We start from the raw sequence: 27,880 nt of genomic DNA, 5'->3' as shown, positions 1-27,880 counted from the left end.
GTCAATCTGTCAACAAGCAACTTGGGTGGGTACTGTATACAGGGTGACCATCTCATCTGAGTTCTGTATTGGTTTTAAAACTGAAAGTCGGCAACCCGAGAACCTGCCCAGTCCCAGGCTAATTGGGACTGTTGGCCACCCCACTTGTAAGTTACATATAGCACCTGACCTCGTCCTTCCACAGCATAATGTTACAGTATTATGTTTTCAGACTTCTTTCATTTGCATGCTACGTAAATACATACTTTACTGATTGTCTTTACAAAATATAATTGTGGTAAATATGCTACCAAACTATAACTAAAAACTATTTCGATTTGTCTGACTAATGACTTTCATATCGGTAGCTCAGATAATAAAGAATTAACTATATGGACGTTTAAAAATATGGTTCCTAGGGAACGGAAACATCAGTCATTTGGAAGATATCCCAAAACATGAAACCTTTTCTTCAGCAGAGTAACTCCCAACTCTTAATAGCACTTTTCTTATTGTACTTGGTTTTGTATGTCCTCAGACTCACTCCATTTTACATCCCTACTCTTCTGCCTTGGCAGTAGTTATCAGACAGTGATTAGCATGCTTAAGCAAATTTAGCCAGCAGGTGGGGAGGTGGGGAGTGATTCAAGAAAGACAAAGATCTTTGGAAAGACATAGTATAGTATAAGTTCAATACATTTCTAAATACTTAGTTTTTTTCCATCTCCAAGATAAACATGTTTATCAGCAGCCCAGTCTGCATGACATTGCTGTAGTGATATTTTTCATAGCATGGAAAAAATGTAGGAGGTTGGAAAACAAAATAGAAAATTATGATAGATTACTTTAGTCTTTATAATTACTGTAACATAGGAAACTGAATGACAGAATGGTGGTTAATATCCCTTCAGAATGTGATTATGGGGAGAGGGGACTGAAGTTTGGAGAAGCAAGTGTATATTTATACATGATGGTAATGAAAGGTTTTATTTCATCTCTCCTGTACATTCTTTAAATTCTATTTCAGGTGTTAACCTTATATCATCAAATGTTCTGTAAAATGCGTTAGCTAAGTCCATACAAGGTCTCCTATTGTACAGCAAGATTATGTGCTAGAAATGTGACCACAGCATGTGTATTGTTTCCTCTCATCTTCTTTCTTTCTACTTTATTTTCATTAATGTTTTGATCCAACAGCAAAAAGGGGCGGGGAGGCTGCCAACAGCCTACATATTAGAACAGTTCCTTAAGGAAGGAAATGGAGGAAATCTCAGACAAAATTCAGGACAATCATTTGAAACATATGATCTTTTTAACACCAGCTGTTAGATTCAGAATGCAACTGTTTTATTTTAATCACTTGATTTTATTTATAAATTGCAATTTCCTGATCCCAAGATTTTATTCTTTATATATATTTGGTTACTTGTGTTAATATTTGTTTATGTTGGGCAGCGTGTGTGTATGTGTGTGTGTGTGTGTTTGTGTTTATAATCACATGTGATTTTTAAGATGGTGTTTAAAAGAAGTAACCCTTCCACAGCATGTCCTCCTCACATTCTTCCACCAGAGAAGAGGCCCCCTGAGCCCCCCGGACCTCCACCGCCGCCACCTCCACCCCCTCTGGTTGAAGGCGATCTTTCCAGCGCCCCCCAGGAGTTGAACCCAGCCGTGACAGCCGCCTTGCTGCAACTTTTATCCCAGCCTGAAGCAGAGCCTCCTGGCCACCTGCCACATGAGCACCAGGCCTTGAGACCAATGGAGTACTCCACCCGACCCCATCCCAACAGGACTTACGGAAACACTGATGGGCCTGAAACAGGGTTCAGTGCCACTGACACTGATGAACGCACCTCTGGTCCAGCTTTGACAGAATCCTTGACCCAGACCCTGGTGAAGAACAGGACCTTCTCAGGCTCTGTGAGCCACCTTGGGGAGTCCAGCAGTTACCAGGGCACAGGGTCAGTGCAGTTCCCAGGGGACCAGGACCTCCGTTTTGCCAGGGTCCCCTTAGCATTACACTCAGTGGTTGGGCAACCATTCCTGAAGGCTGAGGGAAGCAGCAACTCTGTGGTACATGCAGAGACCAAGTTGCAGAACTATGGAGAGCTGGGGCCAGGAACCACTGGGGCCAGCAGTTCAGGAACAGGCCTAAACTGGGGGGGCCCAGCTCAGTCTTCTGCTTATGGAAAACTCTATCGGGGACCTACAAGAGTCCCGCCAAGAGGGGGAAGAGGGAGAGGAGTTCCTTACTAACCCAGAGACTTCAGTGTCCTGAAAGATTCCTTCCCTATTCATCCTTCCATCCAGTCCTCTGAAACATTAATGAAATCATTTGCCAGAGCGAGGTAATCATCTGCATTTGGCTACTGCAAAGCTGTCTGTTGTATTCCTTGCTCACTTGCTACTAGCAGGCGACTTATAAAATAGTGATGTTGGCACCAGTTCCCCCTGGATGGGCTACAGCCAGAACAATTACTTCAACTCTACCTAGTAGATATAAGTAGAGAATGTGGAGAGGGTCATTAAATTGAAAAGTAAATGTTTTATTAGTTCATTTGCCTGCACTTCTTGAGCAGAAGAAGAGAACAGTTTTAATTTTGAGATGGCTCAGGAGAGGCTTTCTTTAGGTTTTTTAAATTTGGAGATTTTTTAAATGATTTCTCTTGAATTTTCTTTTTTCTTTTTTATTTTCTGCCTTTTTTCGTTTGTTTTCCTTTAAATATAATAGTGTTCACAAAATTTGAGCTACTCTTAGGCTTTTGCTATAAGGGAAACAGAGTGACTGGCTGATTTAAATAAATGTTTCCTTCCTCTCCACCATCTCACATTTTTGCTTTCAAGTGAACTTTTTTCCCCCCATTGAGCATCTTGAACATACCTTTTTTCCAAATAAATTACTCATCCTGAAGTTTGCTCTGCTTTGACAAAAAGACATGCCCCTCTCCCTGCATGACGCAGGTTGTAGAAAGAGGCATTCTTGGGCATGTAGGTAGATTTACCCCATCTCTTCCCTATTTTACCACATCTTTATAGAGTTTCTCATTCTCTCTCTCTCTCTCTCTCTCTCTCTCTGTCTCTCTCTTTGAGGCATTTGTTTGGAAAAAAATTAAGTGTTGAGATGCCCAAGAATCTGGGATAATTCTTTACATTTTTGAAATAAAGGAAAGGAAATTCAAACTCCTATATTGTTCTCTGTAACTTTTCAATTCTAAAATGTTTTTGTTTTTTTTTTAAACCATGTTCTGATGGTAAAGTTGATTAATAAATGCAGACAGCCTAGGACTTGCTGCTGAGCTGGGATTAGAGACGATGCCTCCATACCTAGAGGGCTAGTAAGAACAGTTATCATACTGTTTACACATATATTTTTGTCAAAAAAAAAAAAACAACCCTTTGAAACAGCATTGTAATATTGTCGAAGAGAAAAGAAATACATCCTGAAAATACATGGAAATGTGACTTAGTTTAGGGTGGATATTTTTCTGAAGATCTATCAATATCTGAGACCTTTTTTAAAAAATAATTTTAAAAGAGCAGACCATGAGAAAGAACAGTATTGACATATACACATCTCAGCATGTATATCCTGCCAGTTCTTTTAGGGAGTTTCCTCTGGAGAGATTTGATTTTGGTTTTATTTTTGGTAAAAGGGGTTAAATGACTTCATGGCAAGATTTTTGCCTTATTATAAACAGGAAACGGAAAATGGAAAGGCTTTCAGGGTGGGATAACTTGGGAGGCTTCTCATTCTGGCTTCCATTTCTGTGTGAATACCAGCATATAAGGTATTTTAAAATCCTACACATTCATATAAATTCTCTGCACAGACTTAGACCTTTGTGAAACCTAGAGTAGGGCCCCTTTACAAAGAAAAGGCAAACATGTTTCAGCATCTTGGAGAATAGTTTTCAGAACTCAAGTGAAATTTTGTGTTTCAATGCCAAGTTCGTATATTAAAAAAATAAAAACTACTTGTAAGAGAAAGGTGCACTAATAAAAAAAGAAACTATAAAGAAATGAAAGAAGAACCCTCTTCAGATACTTACGTGAAGACTATTTTCCCCGTTACTGAAATAGGTAGATATCCGGTGTGTGTATTTCTTTATTATTCTATGGGTTTTGGTCTGGCCTTGCCCTCAGGGGCAAACATTGATTAGAGAAAGAACCTTCTAGCCATTTTGGCATTGATGGCTTTTTATACCAGTGTGTCCAATTAGATTTGCTAGGCTCACTGACATGCTATTGGAAAATTCCATTAAAGTTCATCTGACCATTTTGTCTGTTGACTTCATAGTCCTCAGACATGGGCCTTTGTATTTTAGAATATTTGAATTTGAGGCATCGGGCCCCACTTCCGTTTTTTTTTTTTGATTAAAGAACTTAAGCCTGTGATACTTTCAAAAGTGTCTATTCATAGTGAAAATAATTGGTCTCCCATCAAATAATAAAATTCTCTCTATATTTTAATTATATTTTGGTTATCAGCAGTTATCAATAATGTTTTTCCTCCCCCCTTCCCACCCCTTATTTTTAATTATGCCAAATATTCTAAATATACTTAAGTCTCCCTTCCCCCATCTCTACTTTTAGGGAAGGGAGTGAGTGTATGTATGGATGTGTGTATGTGTATGTATGATCCCATCTCACCTCATATCCCCATTTGGGGAGTCTAGCCTTTACAATGAAAAAATTTGGTAATTTTGACTATTTCTAAAGGCAGACGAAAAAAAGAAACTCAAAATATCCTGGAATCTGTGTGGAGAAAGAAAAGGTATTTGTTAATTTTTCAGCTATGTTATCTATACATGTGATAGAAGTAAAGTTTTTGCAGAATTTCAACTTGACTGTTAGAAAGTTACAAACCCAATTATATTCAAAACTGGTTTTTGTTTTGTTTTAATTATTGTACCATGGGAGATAATAAGTCTATTAAATACATTGTTTTGAACAGATGAGAAATCTGATTCTGTTCATGATTGAGAGCAAAACTGGTTTGACCATGATCATTTTTGTAGTTTTGAAAACAAATTTGACCCAGTTTCCTTAGTTTTTTCTTCAACTGTTCATAGGAATGATAAGGATTGGAAAATGACATCAAATCTATACATTTAAAAGCAGGGCAGTAGCACAAATTTGTAAGTAGAATTTTTGTGTTAGCTTATGCCATAGACATCACCCAGCCACTTTGTGCGTGCGTGCGTGCGTGTGTGTGTGTGTGTGAGAGAGATACGCATATATAGTTACAGTACTAAAATGGTTACCAGCAGGTTTTGAGAGAGAATGCTGCACCAGAAAAGTGTCAGTTGCCACCTCATTCTCCCTGATTTAGGTTCCTGACACGGTATTCCTTCTCTCTCTCGTTTTTGCCCCACATCGGGTGTATCTTGTCTGTGTACAGATATTTTGTAATATATTAAATTTTTTCTTTCAGTTTATAAAAATGGAAAGTGGAGATTGGAAAATTAAATATTTCCTGTTACTATACCACTTTTGCTCCATTGCATTTACTTCTTAACCTGTAGCCTCTGAGCAGATCTAATTGTGTACAAAGGGCTTTTTCCTCTACTTTATCTTAGGAGTGCTTTGTCTCAGAATCTCTGTAGTCTCATAAAATTTTTTTTTTTTTTAATGGTTCTCAGGGTTTGAAGAGATGCTTCAAAACACTAGACTAGGAATTAGAGAAGAAAAAAGCTGGGGAAAACTGTAAGGTGTGATTTTTTTAAAAGTAGAAATAGTTACACAAATGATGGTGCCAGGTCATCAAAAGAGTTGAGCCTCAGTACCCTGACTCCTGAAAGGAGAGGTAATGGGTTTGAGCTCAGCTTGTCGATGGAAGTTGGTAAGAGGCTGTTCCAAAGAATAGTCTCTTAAACCATAACCACCCCCACCCACCAGTTCCTGTATTACCATGAGTAGAGTAGGCATGGAAATTAGTGTTCCTAGCTCCGTTGAGATTCCTGATGTGTTGCCAATCCAGGAAACGAGTCAAAGTTGTTTATAAGGGTAAAATTCCTATTATCTCCAAAATCTTTCCTATCTCCACCTGAGGAGAGAATTGCTTTGCCTTCTCTTTCATGGTCTAGGACACTAAGAACTAAATTTTCCCTTGTGTGTGCTGCAGTCCTGCTAGTTATGACATAAGTAGATATAAGCAGATAAAGCCCATTAGAAGACAGAAAGGAAGGGGCGGGGGGTAGGGGATAGGTTATCAGGAAGTTGTTGGGGTGAGCAATCATACAAGGTTAACGGGTACACCAGAACAAGGAAATTAGGAAGAGAAATTCAAATACTAGTAATGAGGGTGGCCAGCCTGTTTTTGAACACCCAAAGTTTATGATGTTCCCTCACCTGTGGGCTGTCCTGTTTTTACCCAGGAGAATGGAAAGGTCAAGATTGTTCCAATTCCTGGAATCCTGTGTTCCTGGTTAGCCTCTAGAGAAAAGGAATTTGGTTTTGGTCTTTATATATTGCAGATTCATGACTAGAAGTGTGGATTTCAACCTACTAGGGAGTATTGTTTCCACTTAATAGCAGTGGCTGTCTTTAATTCTAGGCCTGAAGGCTGAGGACCTAACTTGGACTTTTTTCTCTATCACAGCCAAGGCTATTTCTAGTTAGAAACCATGCTGTTTCAGTATCTAAATTTCTTAAGTACTGTCTTTTCCCAGACAGGTATCCTTAACTGTATGGTAAAGTTAATGCCTCAAGTTAACAGTTAATATTTTTGCTGCTGAACTGGGATTTCCTGTGTTATTAAAGATTGCCCCATAGTTTGACTGTGTTTCAGTATGGAGTTACTTCTCTGTTCACAACTTAGTCATCCTGAAGGGCTAGGTGGAATGGAAGTGAGTTCTTCAAGTGAGTAAATGCTCAACTGTTCCAAGGCAGAGGTGGTACTGCTAAGTCTTCTGGTTGCCCTGAGAGGCAAGGTGAGCATTTCTGGACACTTTGGTTAATTTTACTGTCTAGGTGTGGCGTTTCTCATCCGTAGGAATACTTTTAGTGTTCCTTATAGCGTTAGGAATACTCTCAAGTGAATATTTACTCCAAACTAGGTTTGAGAGACTTTAGGGGAAGTATGACATCTGAAGGAATTGCTGGGGGGGACTACCACTCCTCCCCATATGCAGCCATCTCTCCATCTTTCCTGTCCACCCACCTTTTCGTTTCCTATTTTTCACTCACTACCCAACTTGCATGCCTTAAGCCTACCAGAGGTATTGATTGCTTAATCCTGCAAGGTACTTAGAGTTACTGCTGCTTCATAGGTTTGAAGGGTAATGAGTGGCAACTCAGAAGACACATTTCTATTCCAGATCCTCAACTTACCGAGTGAGACATGAAGGAGGAAGTAAAATAATCATGCTTTCTTATTGCTAAGGAGATTCTAATTTACGTTGTGCAGGATACAAGAGATTCCTTTACTGGTCTAGGAAGGGCAGGGAGTCTCAACATTTCACTTCTCATATCCTGAGACAAGCTTTTGGTGATGACATTTCTGAGCTCAGTTGCAGATGGTGTCTGTGGGAAGTAAAGCTTGGTGAGAAGAGGGCCCTGCTTGCTATCCATGAGAAAGCAGATGAGGACTGCTTTGAGGCCCTGGTGATTAATCACAAGAATGCCAAAACACTTTGGCCACTGGATTGCTCTCATATATATTTCAAAAATTAGTCATTCAAGGTTGAGAGAAAGGGGCTGATATTAAGTTAGTCTTTAATACTCTCTAGATGGGTGGTTTTTAGTGAAATTTACTCAATATGTAGCCAATAGCCACAGCATACTTGTCTAGAATAAGAATATGGCCATAAAGTACGTTCACTTAGACATAGGTTTCCTAGGACCTGGAAATAGATTTTTAGATGTCTTCTTCTGGCATGGTTGTAGACTAAAGATAATGTTAATAGTTGCAAAGGAATAAAGGGTAATTTATCCAAGCCAAACCATGTCTTAAGGGAAGCAGCATGGAGAAATCTTACAAAGGCTACAATGTAGCCGTCAGAGCTAAGTGAAAAAGCCTGGGTCTTGGAGGCTGTTTTTTCTTTACTTTAAGGAGCCTATTCTGATGGCTGTCTCAAGGAGAGGATCCTTTGCCTTCTTGTGTCTCAGAACTACAATACAAAATGAGGGACACCTTTGGTGAAGATTAGCTTGTAGACAGACCACTCTCCCCACCAAAGCTAATGCAATTTTGAATGCTTTTGGCCCTGGAGCAAAGAAGCCGAATTCAAAGACTTAGAGAAAGCATAGGAATATGATCCCTTTTATAAGTTCAGGAACTTCTGAGTTTGGTCTTGTACCAGTATATGCATTTTAAGTTAGGGGACCAAAGTCTATAAAATGAAACAATATGAGGAGACAGAAAGAAGACAAAGAAGGAGAACTGGAGCAGGCTGGTAGCTGGGCTGCAGAAAGAGACTTAGGGTGTAATTGCTTTTAAAGAAGAGATAAGAATATGGAGTGAAAGGAATATTTATGGTTGGACTAGTGAAAAGGGATAAGTGCCTTAAAGGTTCACAGTTCATTTCAGGGAGGCCGATTAAAGCACCACTGTGAGTAAAAGAGTTCTCCTTGATTACAGTAGTGTTACCTTTATGGTTAGAAGATGGGCCTAGAACCCTTAGGTTGGGAGATGTTTTTCTTTAGGGAGGCTGATTATATTAAGCAAATAACTCATTTAGGGAAATTTTGCTTCCCACTGCTATCTACATAGTTCAAGAGAATAATTCAGAAATAAGGAATGATATGGATGTATCACATTTTAAAAAGTTATTTGTATTTTTGGAGTTTTAAAACTCTTGGAAGTAGTTTTATACACTTTAGGTCAACCGGGAAACCAGCATTATTCCTCTCCTTTGCTTTTAGATCCAAGTGAAGACAGTGCATAGATGAGTAAACAAAACAGAATATGTGAATTAAACTCACAGACTGTTAGAACTACAAAAGGAAATTAATTTGTCGAGTTCAATGCTGTCTTCAGCCAGCAAACAAACAGGCCTAGAAAGGTTGAGAACTTGTGGTTTGGGGAGGAAGGAGGGAGAGAATAGGAAGTAGCGTTGTTGGGAACCTAATATGTGTCAGGCACTGTGCTAAGCTCTTTGCTTTTATTATCTTGATCCTTAAGCACCTTGAGACTAAAGGATGGAAGGAGTAAAAAAGCAAATCATTATTATCCTGAGCAATATGTAGGTGATAATGGGGAGTGGCAGATCATTTTTTCCTGTCTAACCACATAGAGCTAAACTATAGGAAGTGAAAAGTTTGAGTGAGGTTAATCTAAGGAAGTGCTCGCTAAATAGTTCAGACTCATGAATAACTTGTCTATTCCTGAAACCTTCCAAAAATATGTACAGAGGTAGACTAGAGGCAGGACTGGTAGAGAACAAGATTACTCTTGGCTCTGGGATTGATTTGCATTCTAGAAAATCAGCTCATGACCTGAGAATATAGGTTAATATTAAGAGGTAGGGAACAAAATGAGGTTTCTCATCCTAAGGGGTCTTAAAATAAAATAGTGTTTATATACCAGGAATCAAGGAGATAAACAAATGCCTTTGATGACCATGCTTGTTTTTGGGTTTTTGTTTTGTAACACATTTTGAAATCATGAAACAATTTATAATTTTGGAAAGACTTAGTGCCAAGTTCAATGTTGAGAGGACATTGCTATTGAGAATAAGATTTTGTTCCTCATAGTTGTTTGATATGCTATCCCAAGAGTTATACCATGAAGGCTGCTTCAGTGGGGAGCAGTAATATCATTAGCTGAGTCATTGTCCAGAGTACAGAACAACTTCTGGGGGAGATTAAGGGAGGGCCTCACTTTTTTAGGAGGTTTCTGGATCTAGTGAGATGAGTCTTATACTTGAGTGGAAAGTAAGGAATCAATGTTTATAAGTCAGCACATCATGAATGCAGGCTATAAGATAAAATACTAACAGTACAGAAGTAGCCATAGCCAAGAAATAATTTTTAAAAAATGGAGTTAGCCAGAAAATATTCTTTGAAGGTAATGAAGACGGGAACGGAAGAGAAGGTGTTCAGATGAAGAAAACTCACAGAAGAAAGTTTGTGTGTATTGTGTGCAGAAGTCTGTGAATGGATTAGTGTGGTAAGGGAAGGGAATATTAGGAGAAGCAGTTTTGTCGGCCGAAATAAGGAATTTGGATTTGATTTGGTAAGCATTAATGGGGAGCAGAGCATGGTGGGGATGAATATGACGTTGAGGACTTTCACAGCTGTACTGGGTCAAGGAAGCAAGAAAGTGTGCTGGGATATTTTGGTTTTTATCTGAGAGCCTGCACTAGAGTGGGACTAGAGAATGAGAAGAAAGGGAGGGGGTCCCTAGAAATTAGTCAGGCTTGATGATAGTTTGGATGTGAGAGGAGATATGACCCGACATATTTATCCTATTGACGGTGACGGGAGCTTGGAAAAAGGTAGCTGCTTTGTTTTTAAGAAGTAGGAAGTGTACTTCATTAACTAAGTGATGGGATGTGTCTTTGTTCAGTATTGCAGAATCTAAGAGGGGACGGTGCTCCTAGAAAATAGTGAAATATGTGCTGTGTGCCCAGATGAGCACCTGCCCTTTTCAAAAGAGAGTTTATTGCTGGGGTGTTCCCACAGACTTCAAGAATGCTGTCCCTCTCCAGATCTAGGAAAGAAAATACAGGTGATTTTTTTTGTTTGTTTGTTTGTTAGTTTGTTTCTTACCAGTTTCTTCCCCTTTAATGCTTTGAAAATGGGATATGACTAGCCTGTGGCAGCGTATGCCTGTGGATGCACAATTCTCTGGCTTGTTTCTTGGAAGGCCTTTTTCTGTCCCTCCCTGGGGGTCATTTGTATCTCTGGTTCCTGCTCCCAAAGCCATAAAGTGGGAGCCCCCATTTATTAATTGGGTTGGGATTGGGAGGGGGTCCGCGGGGGACTCTTTAGTGCAGCAGGCGGGGGTCTTCCCGAATGAGCCCATTAGCCAGCCCCAATGGCAGCTGAAACGGGGCCGCAGCCAAGTCCTCTCCGTTTCAAAAACCCTCCATCGCCTGCAGCAGATCAGAACAAGGCCTGCGGGAGCCCTTAGCTTCTGATTGCAGCTGTGAGGAAGGACAAAACAATTTATAGGAAGCCAAGTAGCTCCTGTCTCACTGTCTCTTCCTTTCTGACTTTGGGGAGGGGGAAGACTGGGATGTGGTGCCCCCCCCGCCCCCATTCACCATAGCTTCTTATAAGGACGTGTGGGCCTAATGTAGGATGGAACAGTAGTGAGTGTATTTGCGCTGATTGGACATTTGTGTCAATGCTCTGGATGTGTTTACACATGTCCTTGTTTTCTTCTTCCATCCACATACAGTTGTATTTGATACATGGTCCTCCCTAGGGCAAAGCCAAGTGTGTGCTCAGACAGTCTAAGTTGTATGTTGCGAGGTTGGGGGACGAGGGGGAGACTTATCACACTCTTTCTTTTCCCATACCTGCCTTGACTCTTCTCTTTGTCAAGATTTAGGACTAGATTTACATCACCTCCTCAACATTTCTTTATAATAGAAGGAGTTTGGCACTTAAGAGAAGGCCTCTTCCTGGAACTCCTTCATTTATCCCTTTGGTTATGCCAACATGAGAAAGGCAGGCATCTATAAGGGAGCTTCCGCAGTGGCCCAAAGAGAAGGTGTGAAGGGCAGAAATGTCTCACTTCCTGACAAAAGGAAGTGTCTCTTTCCTCAAAGAATCATAGATGGCCAGAGCTAGAAAGGGACCCTACAGATCACCTAATTCACTCTTTCGGTGTATAGAGTAGGGAAACAGGTTTGGGGAAGGGAAGTACCTTGCCCACTGTCTCACAGTGAGGTGGCAGCCAGCCAACACTGGAATCCAAGAGGCCATAATCTTAACCTACTGGAGTATAGAGCCCCCAGCCTTAAGATTGCCAACTCCTGAGAACAATGAGCTTCCTCAGGGAAGGAAGCTAAGGGCTGTGGGGTTTTGAGGCAGGAGGGACAGATTGAAGGAGAAAGGTATATTTGAAAACACTAGTAGAGAAACTGTGAAGCATGATAGTTTCTACCTCAAAGACTAATCTTTCCATGATATGCAAATTGTAAAAGTGTAATTTTTATTTAGTCAGGAGCTCTGATTGATTGGGAAGCAAGTGGCAGCCATAGCCAAAGATCTTCATGCCCTCAGAGTTACCCCCAAGTTCGAGGAGCACTTTGCCATCATCTCTGGGGTTTGGAGAGCAGGAATTTACCCTAAATCTCAACTCTGGCTCCTTTGTATTACAGTAACAGCTGTAGAAAAGCAAAATCAGAAGGAAAAGAGAAAGAAAACACATCTCACTGGGAAACTAAGGGGAGTCTCTGAACAAGAGAAGGGATTATAGAACTCTGAGTAAAATGAGATATTCTCTGAGATTACAGGGAAAAGGGGTTGGAGGGGGCACCTTCTACTCCTCTCCCTTATTAGTTTTGAGTTGTTGGTTTTCTCCTTTGAGGAGGCGGAAGGAAGGTGGTGTGTTGCTGCATTGTGACCTAAGCCCTCAATACTGTGCTCAATGAACTGACATACACAACAGGTCTTGAAATCCTCTCGCTCAGGGCTGAGATGACCCCTCTTTGGAACCCTTACGAGATGTATCTGCAGTCCTTTTCAGTGCTTATTTTCTGAACATACGAGTCTGGGAGCCAATGATGTGCATAGAGGAAAATGCTAGGGTCCCTGAGCTGGAATCACAATCTTGGAGGGAGAAAGGTACCATTGGGCAGCATAGAGATAGAGTTATGAATCTAGGTCTGAGGTGCAGAGGATCTGCAAAATGAACACTGTCTGCCAATGACAAAGAAACAGATCCCAATACATAACTACATTTTCTCCATCACACCCCAATTGATAATATAGGGGGAACGTGAAGCTGGTGCCCATACAGATTCCTCCCTACATAGGGAATGTGTATGACAGACCTTATTGTCCAAATTGCATCAAGTCTGCTCACAAACCTCCTTTCTGTCTCATAGGACTTTCTTGTTTATTTGCCTGCAAGCCTTTTTTTTTTTTTAAGTTTATTTGTTTTTATTATTTTTGAGAGAGAGAATGAGTGGGGGAGGGGAAGAGAGCAAAGGAGAGAAAGAATAAAGCAGGCTCCAAGCTGTTGGTACACAGCAGGGTTTGATCCCACAAACCGTGAGATCATGACCTGAGCTGAAGTCAAGAGTCAGATGCTTAACTGACTGAGCTACCCAGGTGCCCCTGCCTCCCAGTCCTTTATTGAAGAAGCTGTTTTGGACAAGTGAGCCTTGAATACAAGTTGATGATCTGATCTAAAATTAGATGGCCTCCTCTTGAGTCACCTTCTTGCATTAACTTGGCATTAACCTTGAACTTTCATCACCCTTTATAATTCTGGGTTTCACAGCTTCTAATTCAGTTGAATTCCTAACTTAACTTCTTAATTATAGGAACTTTTTTTTTTTACTTTATCAGACTGGGAGCTAGTTCCCTGGAGGTAGGCATCTTAGAACAGTTATAACTCTCTCTGGAAGCATACTTACGGTTCATCTTAATCCTTCTGGGCTTTTTGAATTCAGGTTTGAGGGAATCGGAAGAGTGGTGATCATCACCATCACTGTTACCTACGAAGGCCATATTTCTTTTTGGTGTCTAGTCCCTTGTCTCATGTCTAATGTAACCTGTCATTTTCCTTTACAGGTAGCAGCAGCAGGAAGAATGGCCCTTGAAGAGTTCGGTGAAGTCCATCAGTCACCTGGCATCTGGAGCCCTGACACATTCAGTCTCTTTCTTAGACTCTAAAGCAGGTAGGGACCTAAGGCCAATCAGGCTGCAGGATTGCTTTTGTAAAGGATTTCCCTCAACCCCCTTCCCCCATATAACTAGATCTCAGGGAAGTTTCTTATTCCCAAAGACTCGAGGGGTGTTTCCCTAGCTTTTTATTTGACCCTATTATGGTGTCCTACCTTTTCATTGACAATTGCTCCCCCTGGTAAGAGTAAGTATCTCTCTTATCAGCACCAACAGCCATTTCACTTCCTCTTCTTTCCTTTTGGCCCACTGTGCTAATGGGTTTTCAATAGTGATGTTGACTACTCTCATCTTCTCCTCTCCAACACTTTCCCCACTCACCCACCAAGTGTGCACACACACACGGGCACAGCCCTGCCTTCTTCCCCAAGAAGCTATTTTCTCTCCCTTTTGAGTCAGGATTGGGCATACTGTGCCTTTTTACTACTTCTCATCAGCTTCTATACCTCCTTTCCAGGTTTGATGGGAGCTCCCACCTGTGCAGACATTGTGCAAAGCACCAGAAGTAGAGGCCTACAAGCCTGCTTCTCTCCATCTTCATTGCCCAGAACCAGACGGGTCATCAGCTTCTAGTGCCCACCCCCACCCTTCTTGCTGCCAGGTAGGTGTGATCCTCTCTCTACCCATCAATCCCAAACAAGGTCATATTTCTCTCTGGGAGTATTTCTCTCTGATGTTCTCTGCCTTGTGACTTTTCAGCTTTAGTTGTTAGCAAGATCTTGCTGATGTTAAATATCTGTCTCTTTTCTACAGTACAGAACCATTTCCCCCTTTTAGTGGATGTGGGAAGAAGGGGCCAGTAAACAGATGAGATTTCACACTGGAGGGTGAAGGTACAATGACAGGCAGCATCTCTCTTGGGGCCAGAAGTCTAAAGCCCCAGATGTACATTCTGCCCAGTAACCTGGCATCCTTAGAGAATACCTGGATCTTTTGAGGGAAAGGTATTTATCTGGTGTCTGCTCTCAAGGACAAGGATCTCAGGCTCTGAGAATCTGTCCCTGTTCATTCCCAGACCTCCCTAGGGAGTAAGAATGGATTTCTGTACAGCAGAAACCCACCACTAGGTGATAGTCTCTGGAGTTCAGGTGGCACCTCTTGTCTGGCACCTGTAAAAAGTTGGCAGGGTGCCAGAGCTTCTTCTGCTATCAGATGTGACATCAGCTTACCCTTTGCTCTTAAGCCTCCTCTCTCAGCAGTGCCTCTTTCACCCCTGCAAGCCAGACCACAAGCAGCTCTAATAAGTGCCTGCTCTGAGTAAGGTGCTTCCCCCACTGGTCACATGCCTTGAGTTGGAGGATGCCATAGATGGAAGGATAGGAAAGCAGAAAATGTCCACAGAAGTGGTCAAGCAGTAAGTATACATGGGTACCTTGATGAATCAGAGAGCACCAACATTTATAATTCTGCCCACCAAATGTCAACCTGGATGTCTGATCCCTCACAGCTGCTGGGCTACTTGGGCAGCTGCAGTCCTGGTTTCCGCCACACGAGGGTGCTGCTGACCAATTAAAACTCCTGCCCCTTAGCAGACAGAGTTTGGGTGACAGGGCATTCTTTCCCCAAGATAGGGATCAGAGAGTCTGAGAGCTAGGCCCCAAGAAGCCAGTAGAATAATTAGAATCACTTGCTCTTCCTTAAAAATGGCCTGAGACCCTGACTGTTCCATCCTAGTAGCCTGACAAGTCTATGTTTCCAGCCAAATGCCAGAAGCCCCCTAGCTTCACGCACCAAACTTCTTGCCTAGATGCTTTTCTCCCTCGAGGGTAGCAGGTTTCAGCTGTCCACCCCACTGTCTCCCAGCCTCTTACACAGTCACTTTCTAGTCCAGAGGGCGGGGGCGCCTGTGATTTTCAGAGAAAAAAAATCTCTCACAATTGTTGTAAGAGAAGTATCTTTGGGGGCGCCTGACTTCGGCTCAGGGCATGATCTCGCGGTTTGTGGGTTCGAGCCCCGTGTCGGGCTCTGTGCTAACAGCTAACTCAGAGCCTGGAGCCTGTTTCAGATTCTGTATCTCCCTCTTTCTCTGACCCTGCCCTGCTCACGCTCTGTCTCTCTCGCTCTCTCAGAAATAAATAAAACATTAAAAAAAAATTTTTTTTTTTAAAAAGAAGTATCTTTTTTAATGGAATGTGAGGGAGGGGACTGTGAGAGGGGGAAAGTTCAGCTTTCTGTGCCCCCATCACCTCCCCAGCACAGACTTGCAGAACTCAAGATGATCCAGTGGAGGTTTGCAACTTGAGTGGCCAGAGGATACCCAGGACACCCCAAAAAAGGTTTCAGAAAGCCAGATTGGGGGAGGGCTGCTTTGGCCTTTGAGCTTCAAACTGACCCCTTGCAGTATAATGGTTCTGCCGACGATCCAAGTGGTGATGACACCCCATGGGGGTGAGGTATCCCACAATTGGTCCTCAGTCTCCATGAAGCCCTTCCAGGCTGAACAGGCTAAGGGAGATGACAGAGGTTCTCCTCCTCCCTCCTACCCCCATGCCCGAGGGCCCCTCCCCAGGAGGACAGCTTGATTAAACAGTCGGTGCTGCTGGAATTACTGCACAGCTGGCACTCCCCCCAGCACCCCGAGCAGAGCAGCAGCGCAGATTAAAATCTCCAATTAGCGTTAAAGTGAAGTGAGGAGGTACTGAGGCTGCCAAGGAGGCCAGGCGGGGGCCCTGGGTTGGCAGACACCCCCACTGGTGCCTGGATTCTGAGCACCACCCTTACTCATCCCTTCTTTCCTAGCTCCTCTTCCAACAGCTCTCGGTGCCCATTAGCTTTGCATTGCTTGGGGCCAGAGGGCTTTCCAAAGGGCAGAGGGTGGAGCAGATGCTTTACGGAACAAAATGCTGGGGACACTGTAAGTGTGGAGGAGAATGAGTGACCGGTGCTTGTCAGGGGAGATAGCCTGTTCGCAGCCTGCCAGGCAGCCAGGTTGAGGTGACTTCACACTACTGCTGCTCCATTTTGACTAGAAAAGGGGCAAATAGGACTGGTCCTTCCAAGACCCTCTTACCTAGAAAGTGCTGGATGTTGTGGTGCTCAGACAAACAGCCATCCTTGTATATTTTATCCTATCTGACCCATCTGCTTCTACCCAAATTATGACTCTGTCCTTCCTCCCTCCCTCTGATTTTTTCCTCAGCTTTCCTGTGGGTAGGGATAGGCACAGCCTGGCTTGGGAGCATCGCCATGCCATGCCACCTGGGTCCCAGCCGGCTTCTCATTATCTTCTTTGCAGGTTGGGGAAGAGCAGGGATATGCCAAGGATGGAGACCTAAGACTCTCCCAACCTCTGAACATCACACCCTGTCCTAAGGGCCCTCTACCATTTACACTTCTGCCCTGCACCCACCGAGCCTAGAAGGAGGGCAGTACAGCTAGCCACACCCTTTGACTTCCCTCTGCCCCTTTAAGGGAAATGGAGGTGGGTACCCAGCTGACTGAACCTACTCACACCTCCAGAAATTAGACACCAGGGCACAGTGCCACCCTCCCAGGCTGGCACATGCTACCCTGGCAGAGGTTCAAATAGCACCCCCCCTTCATTCTCCCCCCCCTATGTCTTCCTCTTCTCTCTCTCTCTTTCTTCCTCTCTCTCTCTTGCTCTCTCTCTCTNAGCCTTAAAGGGGGGGGGGGGAGACCAAGCTGGGGCAGGGGGGTGGAGAGCTCCAATAGCACGTTTTCACCTGCCATTTAATTGGATGTATTTTTAATTAATGGGACCTCAGGGACCAACATGAGACAATCTGATCTCTGAATAGAGACAGGGGAGGGATTGGGTAAGGGAAGAGGATTGGGCCACTGGGTGCGGTTACCGGGAACCCAGGCCCATCAATCACTGGCCACTTTGCGTTCTGGCATGGAGAATAGTGAGGTGGAGGAGGAGGGGAGGTCCTAGGGAGAGTTGTCAGGATTTCCCCCCAACTGCTAGGACCTCCAGAAAGCATAGAATTGTACCAGTTGACTTGGGTCTGAGGCGCAGAATTGCAGCCAGGTTACTAGGTAAGGCTATTTTCTTGCTCCTGGGATTTTGTCCAGTTGGGCTTGTCCCAGTGAGTGATGTCAAACTGTGAAAGGAAAGTAGGGACAGAACTTTGAGGTCCTTGAAGAGAGAAGGCAAGAGAGAGGAACCACAGAACCAGGTGAGAGAGTTCAGAGATACCTCTGTATGTTTAGACATAAGAGAACTGCCATGGATGTTACTTGAGTCCTGGTGCCATTGGGGTGTGGCTCATAGGACCATACTGCTGCAAGGAAGGGAACTTGGAGCTCATTTCGCCAAACCTTTCACTTTACAGATGCGGAAATGGAGACTGAGAGAGGAGAAATCAGTTCCTGGATTTGGAGAGTTCCAGGGAACACAGGGAAAGGTAGGTAGGTAGGCAGCTAGGTAGAGTGTGGGGAAGAGTGTCAGAGGAAGAGAGTTGGCAAAATTATTATTGGAGTCTCTTATCTCTGGCCTCCACGTCTTAGGAGCAACTAAAGGGAGTTAGGCAGGTGCAGGATTGAGGGAACATTTCTCTTGTACAGGTCCAGAGGTCACCTCATCCACTCCCTTGCTCCCAAGCAGACAGATCTCCAAGAGTCCATCACTCTCATGGGATTTTACTGTACTCTATAAGTCCACAGGGAACGTACCAACTATCCCAGTTCCTTATCAAAAAAATAAATCTCCCAAAGGTGACTAAATATTGATCTTTTTTTTTTTTTTAGATTTTATCACAAATTTCCCTGTCACAGTATCAACTAGTACACAAAATTATGCCCAGAAATGTAGAGAGTAGCATTATATCTCCTGTCCCATGTCTAACCTAAAACAGAGACAGGGTTAAAACTCAAGGATCTGGAAGCCAAGTCACAAATGGCCCTGCATTTCATGCAGTGTCATGGCCCCAGAGCACTTAGTCAAGCCCTATCTGGCTTTGTGTGGTGTTGGTGCACAGTGGAGAGAAGGTTAGAGCACGTTTCGAACTGTCCACCATACCCTGCTCCCTCCTTCCTTTACTGTTCAGATACTAGGGTTAAGGAGGGAAAGAATGAAGGAGAAAAGGGGCTTTTCCACCAGGTGGCCAGAAGTGGCATTTCCTGGCATATTCTTCCTTCCTCAAAAAATTCATGATCCTTTGTTCTGTGCTTCAGGAGACTAATTTGGAGTCAGGGCAAGGGTGGGAGATCTTGGAAAGCAGCATGAATAGAAACTTCCTCACAGTCTCCAAACCCCCAACACCCTTCCCTCACGCCGAGAATTGTCTTCTCTATCTTAGTGTCCCATTTTATATCTCCAGAATCCCTGAGGAAGAGCACTAAGTGCCCCACACTCACCCGCCTTATCTGTAGACCTTCAGGGTTTTCTCCTTGGTTCTCTGATTCTCTGGCTTCTCTATAAACAATAAGTGAAAAGGACCCTTCGCATCCCCCCAAGGCAGTCTGGAAAGAATCCATCTAGCTCTTCTTCTACTTCCAAGGTCTGTAGTAGTGAGAGCTGGGAGAACTGTGCCAGGGAATTGAAAAGGACAATTCTCTTGTCTGGGAAAGTCAGGGAGAAGACAGAGAGGGGAAATTTGGGAACTAAGGCCTACAGTCCCATCTGTGGGGCTGGCTGCCTAACCTAGAAGGGTGGCGTTCATATTGAATATTATTCATGAGATTTATTAAAGGCTCCTGTTTACAGAGCTGCTGTTTCTCTTTTGAAACACAGAGCAGTGGAGAACAGCAAAGGAGGAGGAGAAAGGGTGTCAGGCTTTTGGTAGGCCCTTTCTCAACCCTTGTACAGCCCTGGTCCAATATTGGAAGCATATTGGAGGGTCTAAAAGGCCCTGAAAGCATTCAATCTAGATTCTGGATGTTTCTCTAAGGATGAAGCTTTCATCCCCACACTCCCCATCAGTCCTGCCTTACACTCCCAAGGTTTAGGCAGGGGTGCCAGATCTACAGCCCCAGATTCAGAGCCTGGAGTCTAGAGGCCACGCTGAGTCTTTGCTGGGAAAGAGGAGTAGACTTGAAGTAAGTGGGAGGCAGAGGTAACAGCATTCAGAATCCCCTGCACTTTGGAGGAAAACGAGCTCAGTATTAGCCCAGGGTTTTGCTTTTACTCTGATAGGATTCCACCTTTCCTCCTTCTCCCTCAGTGTGTCCCATGGGTTGGTAAGACATCTAGATGTCTGAACCTCCCACCTGACACCTCAAAGGTTGTTACAGCCCCTCTCTAGCTCTCAAAGCCATGGGGGAGGGGGAGGAAGGCCTCTCAGAGGCGGCAATGCCGTGATGTCCATCAGCACCCAGGGAGAGAAGCGAAGGGGAAGAAATAGTGACCAGAGAGGGAGCCAGGAAGAGATGCCTGCTCTTGAAACAGCTTCCTTAACCTATCCTGTCCTGCACCCCCTCTCACATGCTGACAAGGTTCTGTGCCACATGTGCCAACTCTTCTGGATGGTGATCCTGCTCTGCCATGCGGACAGCCAGCTCTGCTGTAGCACAGAGCACATGCTGAGGTCTCTCACACTTCTTTGCTCACTCACCTCAGTGTGTCTGTGTTACAGATTCCTAGGGATGAAAGAGAAGGCTATGGCCCTGTGAGTAGGAAGATGGTGGGCTTGGGGCCCTTTAGGTACATATCTGCCTTGCTGCAGGGTAAGGAGGGAGAAGGCTGCTGGCAGCTCAGCTGAGCTCAAGGTTCTGGTGACTCATAGCAATGGGAGAAGCTCATGAAAACAACAGAGGGGAAGAGGCTCCAGGCTTGTTAGAGCTCTCTTTTGCCCCAATTCTCCCCCACTCTGAGCTGTATAGAGAAAGGTCTCTCATCTGGATTGTGGGGCAAGGAAAAGCCCCAGCTACTAAAGAATGGAGGGAAATGGGAGAGAAAAGATCAGGGAGGGCTGAGCATTCCCACAGAGAGGCTTTCCAGTGAGGAAAGGATACAAGAGGCTAGGCTAGTAGTATACTATTATATCCTTTGGTTGCACAGAAGGTACTGGGCATTCACATGTGCAGGCCGACACAGCCACTCCTCCCTAGAAGGATTGCCACTTGGTCTCAGTTCTCTCTTCCCTGGAAACAGACACCATAGATCTTCAAAGGTGCGGATTCCTTTTTCTATTATAGGCCAGGTGGGTAATGTGTGTCCACTCCATCTTTCTGAATCAGGGGGATGATAGGATATTGTGTTTGAGATCACGTCAGCAGAAAGCAGCCAGAAGATAGACCAGGGGAGCCATTCATGCCTCTGACCACAGTCCCAGGGACCTCCTTGTTTCAGCAAAGGGAAACAGAGATCTTTGATACTAGTGTATCCAGATAATAATACCTTCCCTCTAACCTCAGTGAAGGATGGGCTAAGAGGAGGAGAATTCTCTGACAGCGAAATTCATTTGCCTATTTCAAAGCTGGAGGCTTTGCTCTCCAGCTGGGTTGAGGGACTCTCTGCTGGGCTGCTTCTGGAGATACAGAGATGGTTTTGGTTGGAGAAAGAGACCAGCCACTCTTCGTTTTTCCTGTAGGGAGCTGGGACCATCTCTACTCCCCAACCTCTCCCTAGCAGAATCAGGAGCCCAGGGCCCCCTGCTGGAAAACCCATAATAAAGCTCAGTCCTGAACTGAACCAACACATCACCTGGCTTTGGTATAAATATGGTGCTGTGAGGTGGAGCCTGGGTGCACCAGGTGGGTGTAGGCAGGTGTAGGGAGTTTAGGCCCAGGAGAGATATTAGAATCACTCCTCAATACCACATGCTTCTCTTCTTTCTCAAACTTTCTCCTTGGCCTCCCTTTTCTTCTATCTCCCTTCTACTAGCTCCACTCCTGGCCAACTCATCCCTTCCAATCTGAGAAGATATGGAAAGTAGTGGCCTTTTCCCTACATTTTTCTCTCTTTTACTCTACTCCCAACTCCTAACCAAGAGTTACCTCATTTGAACTCTTTGCACCAGTGAATGCCATCAGGATCTGAACCCAGAATCCCCAGCCTCTGCAACCCCCCTGACTCTAAGAATGCCAATCTGACTCTGAGACTGACTCTTTCATGCTCACACTCCCCACAAGGGTAGCCAGGCCAAGACTGCTATGTCCACTGACAGTACGGGCCCTGACCTGAGGCAGAGGGCAGCTCTAAGGGTGCAGTGGGGCCCAGCCCTAAATGTGTGTATGCTTGTGCATTGGGCACACTGGTTTATTAGTGTTATTTCAGCATTGTGATGCAGAGAGAGTAAGTGTAACAGCTGCTCCTTGCTTGCAGTGTTTATTGTTACCTAGAGACAACCTCCTGGCTTTTTCCCAGCTCCCCCTCCCCCCCAGCCCAACCCCCTCCCTGCCAACAGTCCTACTCTCCCCACACTGATGGGAAATTTATAGCTTGCCCATACCATGCCTTTAACCCTCTCCTGTCCATAGGGTAAGTGGGGCACAAGGGAGGCCAAAGTGAGCAGTGGGCCTGCTTAGGCCCCAGCAGGGTAGAATGGTGTGATTGGAGAGAGGGAGGGATGGAGGGATGTTCAAACTCAGGCTCCAGTTGCCCTCCTGGCTCTCATGTTGAGAGAAAAGAGCTTTGGACCTAGCCTTGAGATCCTAGCACTCTTCACAAGATGATTCTCTTCCCTGGTCATCTCTAAGCACTCCCAGTTGGGCTGCCTAATCCTGAGCAAGCACATTGAGGTAGTACTGAGGCAGGAGTAAATATAGGTAGCAGAACCCCCAGCCAGCTCCTTTCTGTAGAGATATCATATTGAGACTAACAAGAGACTGGAGCATGAGGAATGGTGGGAAGACTCCCCAGCTAGATCGATGTCAAACATAAACCTGGCTGCTGACTCTGGTGGGAAAAAATGCTCACCTTAACTTTACCCCTAGCCCAGCACTAAGGTCCCAAGAGACTCCTAAGCCATTCTCCAAGCTGGTCTCCTTGGTCTGGGTAGGCTACTTTTTTCTGCTCTTCTTCTTGGTCCATTTTTTCCTGCTTATCTTTTGGTTTGATACCTTGGATCAAATCCAAGACACCAAGAGGACTGAGACATCTTAGTCACGGCCTCAACAGAACTAGGGAAAGAGAAGCTTCTCCAACTTCTCCTCACCTAGGGCCTTTCATGGAACGGCACCATGTCATACATTCACTGTCCCCACTGGAAATGAGAGTTTGAAGAGGGATTAGATTTTAGCAAAAAGATAGAAGTAAGACATAGGGAAAAACTTACTCATGAGATATAAAACTTCAGAATGGGCCTATTCAGAGGTTGTTTTTTTTTTCCTGCCTGAGATGAGTTTGAGTCTGTGCCTACCCAAGGGGAATTGAAAAAATAGGATTACTTTTCAGTGGCTTCTCCAGATGTGGGCCTTGGTGCAATTTCTACACTAGCTCTGGGAGTGCACTCCTTCTTACTCCTTCTAAATGGAGTATATGGTGGTTAGATCCCAAGTTTGGGAGGCAGGCAGCCTTGGGTTCCAGCATTAGCACTGTCATTTACCAACTGTGCCACCTTAGTAAGTCACTAAACCTCTCTGTGCCCTAGTTTCCTTGTCCGTGAAATTCAGAAAAACAACCTCTTAAGGTTATGAGTGTATTTAGTGAAATAATATATGTAAAACACCTAGGACACTGCCTGGTACTCAGTCAGTACACAGTGGTTGATACAATAATCTATTATGTTTATGGAGTCAGCAGGGCTGACGTTGCTTCAAAGACCCCATGAATCCCCTGAAATTATAGACCAAATATGTGAATGTGGGTATGCTGGGGACAATGATTGTCCTCATGGTGTAGAGCAGGGGTGGCAGTCTCCTGGAAAGGAAGTAGCCCCAGTCCCTTGACTCAGACTCTCCCATTCTCATGCTCCAAGCCAGAAGCACATTAGGCAGTGTTCTACCTGGAAGTATAGCTTCATCATCTAAGATGAAACTGAGAAACAGCCATTAGGATAGCAACTTTTAGCATTTGCCAGGCAATTTACAGTTTGTCTAGTATATTTACCTACATTAGCTCTTTTATTTATTTTTTTGAGTTTATTTATTTTGAGAGAGAGAAAGCCAGCTAGCAGGGGAGGGGCAGAGAGAGAGAGGGAGCGAGAGAATCCCAAGCGGTTCTACACTGTCAGCGCAGAGCCTGACATGGGGCTTGAACTCATGAACCAAGAGTTTGTGGCCTGAGCGAAAGGCAGATGCTTAACCAACTGAGCCACCCAGGCGACCCTTTTTAAGTATGTTTAAAGTCTATAGAGTATTTCATCACCTAAATATGTCATGATTTACAAGGGTCATCCCTATTTTTTAATGTTTTTTTTTTTTTTAATTTATTTCTGAGAGAGACAGGCAGCGTGAGCAGGGGAGGGTCAGAGAGAGAGGGAGACAAAGAATCCGAAACAGGCTCCGGGCTCCGAGCTAGCCATCAGCACAGAGCCCGACGTGGGGCTCGAACCCACGAACCGTGAGATCATGATCTAAGCTGAAGTCGGACACTTAACCGACTGAGCCACCCAGGTGCCCCAGGTCATCCCTATTTTTAACCATTTAAATATTTTTACTGTTATAAATAATACCATAATGAACATCCTAGCACATAAACCTTCATGCATTTTTATAGTAAATATCAAAAAGTAGAATTAATGGGTCAACAGATTATCCCCTCGTCCCTATGGTTATGATCATTTTATTGATATACCCTAATGAGAATAATGTTTTAAAAATCTTCTTTGGAATTTTGCAATGGAAACAAAAGGGCAGCCCTTCTCCCTCCTTTACCTAGCAGAGACATTAATAATCTATCATGACTTTTTTTTTTTTTGAGATAATTGTTGATTCACATGCAGTTTTAAGAAATAATACAGCAATCTTTTGCACATTTTTTCCTACTTTCATCCAATGATAATATTTTGCAAAAACTATAGTATCACAACCAGAATAATGACATTGATGCAATCCACCAGTCTTATTCAGATTTTCCCGTTTTACTTGTGTGTGTGTGTGTTCTGTGCAATTTTATTACCTGTATAAATATGTATATCTACCACTATGGTGAAGACACTGAACAGTTCCGACACCAAAATGATTCCTCATGTTGCCCTTTTATAATCACACCTACCTCATACCCTCCTTAATCCTTAGCAACCACTTATCTCCTCCATTACTGAAATTTTGTCCTTTCAAAAACGGAGTCATACACTGTGTAACTTTTTAGGATTGGCTTTTTCACTCACCATAATCCCCTAGAGATCCAGCCAAGTTTTTGTATGTATCCATAGTTTTTTCTTTTTGTTTGTTCCATGGTATACCATGGACCACAGTTTGTTTAACCATTCACCTGTTAAAGGACACTTTGTACTCTCACTTTGTACTCCCTACCAATTAATGAAGTAGCTCATTTTACTTGGTATGCTGACTGTTTTATACTCATAATTACTAAGCTTCTTTAACCCTTCAGGCATGGCACTATTATTTTCATTTCATAGACGAGGAAAATCAAGGCTCACAGTAAATGATTTTCCCATGATCACATGTTAAATGGCAAAGAAGAGCCTGGAACCCAAGACAGTAGGGCTCTTTCTACTGCACTAGGTTTTCTCAGACCTTGATTAACATTGCTGGGAATAGGGAGGGTGTGGGCAGAACCAAAAGAGAGTTGTTGGAGGCAGAGGAAGAGCATTGGAGCAACCTGGGTCAATACAGGTCCTTACAGCTAACTTTGGTTCATAGGTTAGAAGAGCAGCATTGTTATAAAGGAGGAAACGGTATGGCATGTGCCTTTGAAATTGTTTTCCCTTTGCCAGGGAAGAACAGGGTTGAAGTGGATAGACCCCATGAGCAATCTGCCTACAGACCTGGGACCTGGAGTCAGAAAGGAAGCCTCTAGGTATCTATGAGAGGATGTGTGGCTAAGGTCCTCCTTGAAAGTGTGATGTTGAATGTGTCTCTGATGAGGTCTGAAGAAACTGAGGCCATGATGAGTGAGCTGTCTATTCTGGAGGGGTAAGGGCAACAGAGCACTTTTCTTTTGGTGGAGGTGGAGGAGCTACAGGTCATTTGTGTATGCACACATTCATGTACACACACACACACACACACACACACACATTGGGCAGGCTCAGTGTCTAGGACATGATACAGGGGGCAAGCAAAAATGCCAGTATAGCACTTAGTCCTTGCTTTACAACTGTTTTTCCCCTCCAACTGAAGTCATGGACAACTAAATCAGAAGGAGTTTGAGAAATCATTTGGTCTGTCCCTCAGCCTGTGGGCACTGGTTGAAGCTGACAGGTGGAAACCTAGAGTTGGCCCAGACGTAATGGGTGGTAGAGATGCCAGCTTGTGGGAGAGAAGGTTTGGCTCCTCTCCTGGGAGCTGTGTCTGGCCAAAGGCTGCCTCTTCCCACCTCCTACTGGAACTGGTTCTTTTATAACTGATATTATCATTGCTCCATTGGCCTATTCCAGTGGCTGTGGACTCAACAATTTTCCCTGTGTACTTATGGTTCTAGAACATACACTCTTCTCCATCTCCCTTGGCCCATCAGTAATGGCACATCTCCCAGTCATACCTACCACCCTTACCCAGTAATTCCAACCATGGAGGATTAACTCTGAAGCCTTCAGAATTTATAGGGACTGCACTGCATCATTGAAACATCCAGAGACACCCATTCTGAATTTGTGTCTTTTGGCTGTAAGTTCTTAGACAAAGAGAGATCACTCTTTACCGAATCTTACCCCCACTGACATTTCCTGAGTGTCAGAGGTCCTGAATGTGGCTGGGAGACAGCTCCTTTTTCTTGAAGCCAAGATGGCTCCTAACCAGGAAATCTCAGGACCAACCACTATTTCCTTTCCTTGGCTGCCCTTCTATCCCAGGTCCCCTTTTCTCCTGCCACCATTGCCTTTTCCTTTCCTTCTTTCTCTTCTCTCTCTTTCTCAGCAAGTTTTTTATGTGATTACAGGCACTGCATGGTAATTAGTGCTAAACTCATTTGCACAACTACAGTTAATTGGCTACAACAATTAATTAATGTGTTGGAAATTTGGCACTGGAAAAAAAAAGTTTGTCATCAAAAAAAAGGGCAAAAAATTGTAGAGTGAGATACCCATAAAAATCGAGGGCAGGCTTCAAAAGCCCAGCTGGGCCTCAAACTTCAGGCTGGCCTCTGATGCCTTCCTGCTCTCAACTTCAACACATTTTCCTCTTTCCTCTTTCATTTTTTTCCCCTCTTCCTTTCTTTCTCTATTTCTCTTCTCTCTCCATTTTTTTTTTTTTTTTTTTTTACAACTTAAGCAAACTCATTTCCCTGATAAAATATAGCATGACTAATGGCTAGAGCATGTAAAAATCATTGGGAAAATGTCCTTGGAAGACGAATGCATTTTCAGCAGAATAATTAACTTAATTAACAAATTCACATGCATATTCATCAGGCTATTAATGTCTTCTCGGCTCAGCTTGATGAACATTGCGGTAATAACCATCTCATTTACATACTGCATTCTACTGCGATCCAAAACAGAGACAACATACAGGCATACACACACACACACACACACACACACACACACACACACTTGCACGAATACACACAACATGTCTGGGCTGCTTTGACTTCCAGGTTGGCTGGGAGTGTGTGAGTGTGTGTGTGTGTGTGTGTGTGTGTGTGTGTGTGTGTGGTGTGTAGCATGGGGGGGGACTCCCTCTGGGTGGTGTAATCTTTAGAGGGTCATGAGTTGAGGTGGGCTATGGACGCCTACATGTGAATGTCTGAGAACTTTAATCCTCCTTCTCTCTCTGACTCTTTCTCCCTCTTTTTCCTTGTTTCCTTTTCTCTGTGTCATTTTCTCTTTTCTCTCGCCACCCCACCTCACCATGGCTCTCTAGGGAAAAACTTGGTATCTGTGCCAACTTTTTCCCCCTCCCCTCCTCCCTCTCTCTCCTTCTTCCCCTCTCCCAACTGCTGCCAGCCGGCATCAGCGCCGAATTGCCATCTCCTTGAGCTCTCTGTGGAGCAATCTCAGAGAGCAGTAAGGTGTGACGCGGGGCTCTGCCGGCTTCGCAGCACCGCCTGCGGAAAGAGCGCAGGATGGCGGAGGAAGATTAAGAGAAATCTCGAGCAGGGCTCGGCTGCCATTGGTGTGTGCAA

General features: G+C 44.0%; 1 protein-coding gene across 9 annotated transcripts in view; it reads left to right on the top strand.

Moving 5' to 3' along the window:
• Positions 1–27,880, top strand: part of CDK12 (cyclin dependent kinase 12) — a 94,444-nt gene that overhangs the window by 45,421 nt on the left and 21,143 nt on the right. For 3 of the 9 annotated variants that reach the window (XR_013338840.1, XR_013338837.1, XR_013338839.1), the window contains exons 14-17: positions 1,523–1,940; positions 13,675–13,781; positions 14,243–14,386; positions 18,081–18,152. Coding sequence is in view for 3 of the 9 variants with exons in the window: in XM_077779343.1 (XP_077635469.1) it covers positions 1,523–2,235 (713 nt within the window). In the remaining 6 variants the exon portion in view is untranslated. Of the gene's footprint in view, positions 1–1,522; positions 5,467–13,674; positions 13,782–14,242; positions 14,387–18,080; positions 18,153–25,529; positions 25,613–27,880 lie in introns of those variants that run through there. The other 6 variants (XM_077779343.1, XM_077779342.1, XR_013338838.1 and 3 more) reach the window with 5 other exon arrangements.

This window comes from Crocuta crocuta, unplaced genomic scaffold (genome assembly GCF_008692635.1).
Source record: "Crocuta crocuta isolate KB4526 unplaced genomic scaffold, BGI_CrCroc_1.0 scaffold68, whole genome shotgun sequence".
Lineage (NCBI taxonomy): Eukaryota > Metazoa > Chordata > Mammalia > Carnivora > Hyaenidae > Crocuta > Crocuta crocuta.
The sequence above is the reverse complement of the archived record's forward strand: the minus strand, read 5'-3'. Positions and strand labels throughout refer to the sequence as shown.